Below are 8,409 nucleotides of genomic sequence, written 5' to 3'. Positions count from 1 at the left end.
GCTTTAGGACCATGAAGTTATTTATAGGGATAATTTCAGGTTTGACCAAATAGATGATAGGTTTAAAAGGCTGACCTTTTCCGTTCCCTTTTGTTCATTGTGCAAGCAAGGAGACAGGACATTTTCAAATGTGGGCTGCGGCGCTAAGATAATTCTTTAATGGGTGAGCTCAAAACGCACTTCATCAACTATCATGCAGGACTAGTAATAATAGTGGGAATTACTATATAGAATAATAGAACCAATTAAATAATACCTGATTCATTATCATGCAGAATGAGTTCCTTCATCTTGTTTTCTATTATACTAATGTCGTTAGAACAGTAATATTATAAGAACTTAAATATAATAAGAATCCAAATTCTCTGTCCCCAATATATGCCCCATTCTCTGCTCCATCTCTCTCATAAGCAAGAAAAGCAAAAGAATCATGGCAGAACTTGTCTTTTACTCAGATTTTGCTGTGAGATCAATACAAAAGCAAAACATAAAAAAAGCTTTATAATTCATTACATGCGTTTAGTTTGAAAATAACTCAAACTCTATTAGAAAATAATAACCGATATCTTGACCCTCCTGTCCAAACTCTACTCCAAAACTAATAAAATATTAATTCAAATATTAATTTCAATAAACTAACTCTACCCATAACTGATTATAGGTATATATTAAAAACAGCTACAATAAGTTTTTAATTTCAATGACCACTTTGGTTACTCTGTTAAAAATTGCTCGCTATCATTCGTATCAGGGACTGATTTATGAATTTTTTTAAGTGATGTCATTAGGATGATACTCAAAATTTTTTTTCTTCATCCAAGATCTACTAAAAGAGTACTTAGATCAAATTTAATACGATATTGCTTAGAAGAATATTGTTGAGTACTATCATTAGTAGAATTTTGTTGTTGTCCGAGATCTAAGTCTTGTAAGATTAGTTTTTTCTTTTAAAATATCTTTCCATGACTTATTTATCAAAAATTATAAAACTGGTTAAAAATTACTACTCATTAGCATAAATTAAAATATGATCTTACATAGCAAATTATCAAGTTCAGCAATTAATAATATGACAATTTTCTATTAATTGATCAAAACTAAATATAAGCATCCACAAATCACATGAAATTAAAAACAAAATTCAAATAATCAAATAATATATATACAAAGTAAATAAAAAAAAGAAAGACTCATAATTTGAAGATATTATTTGACATGCAATACTATTTTTCATTAGCTAGATTACAATTGTGAACCCAAAATTATCAAATTAATCAAAAAATATTTAGACATGAAGTATTTTAAAACTTAGTTTTGATTGAAAATTACTTACAATTGAAAACTAAATGAGTTATTTTGAGAGAGTGAAAAACACAAAAGGACCAAAAGGGGAAGGACTTGAATTTTTAGATAGAGAAAGTAGTTTAAGTTTTAACTTTTTTAATAAAATCTTAAATTATAATTTTTTTCTTTTTTTATAATATTTAAATATTAATATATAAATTGCTTTTTAATAAATCACTTTTATTCGAAGTATTTGACCCCACTCTTTATAAAATTGCAAAAAAAAAAAAAAATTAATATTAACTACCTTAAATCCTAAATAAGTAATATAAAAATTTAAACATCTTAGGAGGTGAGTGGGGTCATGGTGTCATATGACACCACTCCTTCCAACATGGGTCCGCCCATGATCCCTACTTGTTAGCATTTTTCAATGCTCATGTGTGCACATCGCATCAGAGTAGGTTAAGTTTTCTAGATATTAGTTAATGTTTTGACTATTTAATATATATATATTTTTATAGTTGAAGGAAAGGAGATTTGAATTTTACTTTTTATATAAAAAATCATGCATTAATTAATAAGCCAAATACTCGAGTACTTAACATAGTTTTACAACTCTCTCATTCGAATTTTAGATAATATCTTCTCGTTTATGTTTTATTGTTCATTGGATTATGCAATATTTTTTTAATTTGCACTTTCTTTTTATGTGCAAGTCTATTAATTGTTCATCTGATTTATACGTGAAGAAGTGTTAGAACTTGACTATAATACTAATCAGATTATGTTTTTAGAACAACCGGGACACTCGATTTAATGAATATTAATCCACCTTTGTTTTTATCCAAGCTGATGGTGGAAAAACATTGAATGAGTTGAGCATCACCTAATTAGTACAGTAGTTAAATTGAAAGCAGAAAAGCAATGCTGACACTGTGTTGTGACGAATTTTGCATCAAATAAGCTTCTAAAGACATGCAAATTGCAATGGCCATAAGGGAATTAATTAATTATAATGATTAGTGGAAGATTGGGTATACATGCATGATGAATGGATAAATGTTGAATGTTTAACTCATGCACAGGTAGCTGCCAAATGGTCATTCATGCATGCATCTTTCTCTTACTTCGAAAATGGAATCCTTTTAACATGGAATATTGCCAACAGACATCGACGGATTTCTTGATTTATCGATTGAAATTGTCGATGGAATATGACGTTAGTAATATATCAATGAAACATTCCCTTATTGAAGGAATGATCTAATTTCCCTACTATGATATCTTCCGCTAACAATACTGATGGAATTAATTTTTCATTGCATTATCGACCTATTTTTCACCTTTATCAATAGAAATTTACAAGTTCAAAGGCTAATGAGATTCTTCAGAAGAAAAGAAATTGCAGACGAGACCTTCACAGTGGCCAATGCAGCGCCAGCAGATTGAATGTTTGCAGCTTTGCTAACGTGTAATATTTCTAGATGATCATTGACAAAATTGCCTCGATGTTCAGAAAAATGATGGTGAACAGCTCGTGGGCCTTGTCTAAGTTCTAGAAACTCATTACAGCTTTGTTTTCTGTAGATTAATAATATATAAAAAAAAGGAAATTAACTTTTCTTATTCTTGTTTTATTTCAATAAACTAGATTTTAGGCGGCTATCACTTCAGCATGAAGAATCAAAGGTTTGACCAACCAATAGGTTTACAACATGCCAAAGTTGACTAAGTTGCAATCCCTCGTTCTAAGCCTAACGAATGTTTCCCAAGACTTTTTGATGCAGTTTTTGGAGGATAGAGGATGCTAAAGTTGTGTTGACCCACAAAGCATAAATTGTCATGTACAAAATAAAAAAGAATGTTTTGTTCTTAAAGATATTAAGAAAAAAATTATATTAATAAAATAATTAAGGAGTGCAATTTTTCTATTATATACATTCGTGCCTTACCCTGTCTAGAATATTTTAGCAATGAAAAATAATTTTCATCAATAAATACATAACTTAAGTATCTTCCGTCTCTTTAAAAAATTTATGAAGTATAAACATAATGATGGGCTAAATGCTTATTTCAGATCTAATATTTACTTTTTTTTTCTTATTTTCAGATTAACTTAAAATAATAAAAATATCCGTCAACTATTGTCATTTCTTCAATTAAGCTTTTTATCTGAAATTATTAAATTTAATATCAATTGACATTTTACACTCGTATAGCATATGACTTGGTTAGCTGACTTGCCTGCGTGACAAAATCCAGAACTCAAAATTGACGAACCACACCATTGTTGTTGGCCGCTAGTGGATTGTGCTGGTGATAGTCAAATTTTGGGTCGATCCTAGAGAAAAAAAGGAGAAGGATGGTGAGGGAAGAAGAGAATGGGAATGCTTACATAGCCTCCTCAAAATGGACTGAGGAAAAAACAAAAAGAGGAGAAAATTTACATCATGCGATCACATCAGCAAGTCATGTGAATAAAAGGTGAAAGACTTAATTGAAGAAATAATCATAATTCATAAACTTTGTTTTTACTATTTAAGCCTTTAGGATTTAACTTATTATTTAGTTCAAATATATTAAAATGTAATCTTTTCGGATTTGTTTATTTAAGAAAAATTGACAATAAAAGTTAAGAAGCCATTATTATTAATAAAATTAAGAGATTCCAATCTATATTTATTAAAAATACTAACTTGATACTTAGTGTGTTGTGTATAATGGAAAACTTGGTCGATACTTGACCATTGCCGAAACACTAATTATTTGTTTGGATGTCGGATACTAAGATATTGTAATCTGGCATACACATACACTATTTAGCATAGTCTGCCCAAACATTTCATAGTGAACCAACGTCGTAGGTGAGCTAGCCCCTTCTTCCCTGCATCCGTTTAACTTTTTTACAGGGCAGAAAACTCTGAGGACTCTTTTGTAGACACAATTGCTCATGCTTTTCGATTGTTCTTTGTATTTCTGCTCACATTGAATTTTATAACTGATCATACAAACAATTATAAATACACAAGCAAATGCCAAAAGCCTACAGTATATGTTGTCTAAAATTTATACAGGAGGCTTCATCTTGAACCGCCAAAACCCACAACGAAATAAATGATGTGGGCGGCTCTTTCTATATTTGACTTGAGCCTGCTTGGTGGAAACAAGTGTTCCACCACCATCTTTTATCTACTGTACTGGTTTTGCACCTGTTAAAGGGAAAACAAAGTTAATCAGCAAACCGGAGATGGCAATGAAAGATGAGAGACTGAAATTACAACTTGGGAGCAGAACATTCGACAAAATTGGGGCTTTTTACAATGGTTTCTCTGACATGATCCATCTAAGAGAAATGTACCACAACCTTTTATCATTTCCATACTCCAAAACTTATGATTTCCTTTTTCTTTTTTCTATAGTGAAAAGGGTTATCTTGTTATAACAGGCCAATTTTAGAGATGTTGCCCTAAGCAGTCACGAGTTAGATCAGAAAAAAGACTACTTTCAAATGTTGAACTTCCTAATAATTTTACACCGCAGTTGCAACATGTAAGCTTTTAGTGGTACATGAACCCTTCTCCCACAACATATAATTAAGGAGTCGTAATTGGTGAAAGAAGGCAACATTATCAAGAGAACAAACATAAGCTTGAGACATAACAAACAGTGTTTTTTTGCACTATGGATTAATTTTAACTTACCATTTACTTCCTTCAATATCATTTCCGTAGATGCACCAGTGGAAAATCCGAGCTTTACCATGAGTTTTTCCAGCCGATTCACATTTGTCAGGTAGAGATAACCAATCTACAAAATTGCATGATTAAGAACTCGAATCAAGAGGCCTTTCAAAAAAAAAAAAAAAAAACTCAAATCAAGAGAAAAGATTCTTGAATTATGATTCATGACTTGTTTTGAACATATCAAATCTAAATATTGAATAGTATAACAAATCAATTAATTATATAGTAGAAATCATAAAAAAAAAATACATGACCTCGGAGGACGAAATCACAATGAAAAACTCAATGTATGATACAATATAGTAATCCTAGCATGAATCAGAGCGAACCATATACTCTATCTGTAGTAAAATGAAATCTCATAGGTACATATAATTTCTGTGGAAAATCATTTTAATATAATCGTATAAAACGTTGAGTGGTTGAATTATATCAAATCGCTAGATTTACCAAATAGATAAACATAAATTTATCCTCTTCTAACCAAAAGCAGATCCCTTAAAGTGACCTCAATTTTACCATCCAAATATAATGCAAGTTCCAACAAATCTTCAATGAACTGAAAACAGAATGGTCTCCCTCATTCTTTAGCAGTAGCAAGTCATAAATAGAAGACTATGGACCTGGACAAATTTTGTGTTTAAAACAAACCAACTACTTTGGACGACGTCATACCCTAGCAGTGTTAGCCACAATTTTCCTCAGAGAGAAGGATTCAAGTCCAAACCCATTGCCAAAACTATCAATAACTAAATAAACCAAATGCTCTTGCAGAGGAGAACACAAGGAAGTAGGGTACTGACTAGTGTTTCCAGTGACGATGCTCTGTTATAAACTGCTGCACCGGCTCGCTTTTTTGTCCGTGTTTTAGACGAACTAATATTCTTTCCCCATCGAAGAACATTCCTGCCGTAAAAATGACCAAATACCAGTTACAATTTTTGCAACATAACCATTAGCTAAAAGAACATAACCTGTATGAGGTACATTTACTTGCATATGTCGTATTTTTAAGAAACTGCATTAGTAGATAAACACCCTTAGCAAAAAATCCATCTAATTCTCAATTCCAGAGAGCTCTTATAGAGGTTTTGAGTGGATAATTTATCAAGCATTTAACTCTTTTTAAGCCAAAGGCATTTGATTTCTAGACCAACCAATCTCATCTATTCTAACCAGTAACCAAGCAACTAGAGCAGTTCTTTCATTTTCTTTTCTCAATTTAACCAGTAATTGAACAGCTCAAGTGCAAATGAATTTGTCAAAGTTCAATATTCCAAATTTTTGAAGAAGCAGGATTTGTTTATGGGTGTGCATATCCATACAAACAAATGTATATAAAAAGGAAGGATAAAAGCATGAAGAACATTTCCACTAACCTTTCATCATTTGATAAGAAGCTATCATCAAGAAGTTCCTGGAGCAATGCATCCTAAAAGAAGCAAAAAAATAACTACATAAAAATATTAACATGCACAAATAACAAAAAGTACTCAGGAAAACATCATACTTGTGCCTCACAGCGTACTACTGAAGTCACACGATCGTTATATTCTTCAATACTGAGTGGAGGAAACAAAAAATGCCTGCGCGCGTATAGCTGCAGATTTCAAGAAACATTACAAGTAAGATATGTCCAAACATATAATCAACTTCAAGATTAAAATTATGTCCTGTACACCAAGAGTGGAATTTAAAAACAATATAGACACATGTTTATAAGTTTGCCATGTGTTCATATAACTAAGAAAATGAATAGTAGTGTATCAAATTACAAAACAAACATATTGAGCATATAAAACAACCTCATAAATGCAATCACCAATATAAGCTAATGTTGCCGCATTGAAAACTGATCGAGGCTTCGCCACTTTTGGAGGGGTTGGCAACCATCTCTCGTATCCCATATAAGACTCATCCGTATCTACCTTTACGGGCGTTACTTCTACAATTATCATAAACTAAAATATATCAACATTTCAGTTAAAATTTAGACTCTGTTTAGTTACCATTTATATATTCTTTTTTTTTTTTGCAAAAAATAATGGGAAGGAAAAAGTAATAATAAAAAATAGTTGAAAACTATACATAGCACAAAGCTAAAATAAATAAATAAAAAAAACTCTCAACCAAACGGAGCCTTAAAGAATGAATTAGCCGTGAGGAGGAGGAGGGGAGGGGGATTACCTTGAGTGGGACGCTTGAGGATGTCGAAAACTGATGGGTCGGTGCGGGTGGTGAGGGTGACGGTCGGTGAGGGTTTAAGGTTGGGATTGGGCTTCAGCTTTCTTGGAGCGTTGGGGTTGTAAGAGGGTCTTTGTTGGGTGTCCCACGAAGCTGTTACCGCTGCGGGAACTGCCGTTGGAGGTGGCGTCCATGTTAGAATTGCCATTTTGCCCCCCTTAGTTGGAAAAGCAAGGGGATGGGATTTTGGCCGGGGTTTACGAAAGGAGTGGTTTAAAGGGGCTTGATGGGCTCAGAGCCCAAATTTAGTCGGCTCCATTTCTTTGATTTTTTATGGATTTGTTGATAAAACGATATAAGCGGCAACCTGATGGATTTGGACGATTATTAGTTTGTTACCCTGCGCTCATAATGTTAATTTTTTTTAATTGAATTGAGAATACTTTGTAAAGTAAATAAATAATAATAATAATTATTATATTATTATATTTAATTATTGGTATATATTGAAATATACAAAATATTATTTTATAAAATATATAACTATTGTTACTATTACTTGTATTTTTTATTATTCATTTTTATATAATATCATCTCTTAAATATATTTTTAATGTCATATATTTTATTTTTATTTTTTATTATAATCTTATATATATTTTTATTTTTTAATATAAATTTTTATATTATATATTTTATTTTAATTTTTTTCTTTAAAAGATAATATCAATTTTGTTGACAGTCACGACGACTACTGGCAATAATAAAAAGACATCATCAAAATCTATATAAAAAATAAATTATAATATTATAAAATATTTTTAAAAAAGTAATAGAATTGAAGGGTAAAATTATCTTTAATAATATTGTAAAGTGCAATAAAATCTTATTGTATTAGTTTTAGACTGCAATCACATTATATCCATTGACTGTAATGTGATTCATTATAATCTTACATTACAGTTGTTTGTTGCAAAACAAACACTGTAATATAATTTAATTGGGCATATTATAGGAAATGTGTTCTTACTTTTCTTATACTAAACACTACCTAAGAGCATACATATACCTTAGTAAGACTATATATGAGTCAATCATTTCTTTCTTTTTCTTTTTTCTCTATCTTACTATGTTTGCAAATAGATACTAAAGTTATGTCAACGGATATATTTAAGTTCTCTTAGATTGTTATTTT

General features: G+C 30.9%; 1 protein-coding gene across 1 annotated transcript; it reads right to left on the bottom strand.

Annotated features, from left to right (window-relative positions):
• Window positions 1-4,217: 4,217 nt before the first annotated feature.
• Window positions 4,218-7,475, bottom strand: LOC18596130 (Ribonuclease III family protein). Its single transcript, XM_018122614.2, has 7 exons — window positions 7,218-7,475; window positions 6,836-6,975; window positions 6,541-6,630; window positions 6,410-6,462; window positions 5,834-5,936; window positions 4,989-5,094; window positions 4,218-4,496 (listed from the first exon to the last, which is right to left on the bottom strand). The coding sequence occupies exons 1-7, from the start codon at window positions 7,420-7,422 to the stop codon at window positions 4,477-4,479; spliced, it is 717 nt and encodes a 238-aa protein (XP_017978103.1). The 5' UTR covers window positions 7,423-7,475; the 3' UTR covers window positions 4,218-4,476.
• Between the last annotated feature and the right edge of the window lie 934 nt (window positions 7,476-8,409).

This window comes from Theobroma cacao, chromosome 6 (genome assembly GCF_053813885.1).
Source record: "Theobroma cacao isolate CCN51 chromosome 6, ASM5381388v1, whole genome shotgun sequence".
Taxonomy (NCBI): Eukaryota; Viridiplantae; Streptophyta; class Magnoliopsida; order Malvales; family Malvaceae; genus Theobroma; species Theobroma cacao.
The sequence above is the reverse complement of the archived record's forward strand: the minus strand, read 5'-3'. Positions and strand labels throughout refer to the sequence as shown.

What these genes read in the sequence shown, in the direction of transcription:
- LOC18596130 (XM_018122614.2), bottom strand. Translation starts at nt 7,422, where the DNA reads ATGGCAATTCTAACATGGACGCCACCTCCAACGGCAGTTCCCGCAGCG. An exon ending in TAGTACGCTGTGAGGCACAA is followed by an intron (nt 6,463 to 6,540) that starts GTATGATGTTTT and finishes TGCTTCTTTTAG; the next exon opens with GATGCATTGCTCCAGGAACT. An exon ending in GATATTGAAGGAAGTAAATG is followed by an intron (nt 4,497 to 4,988) that starts GTAAGTTAAAAT and finishes TCCCTTTAACAG; the next exon opens with GTGCAAAACCAGTACAGTAG.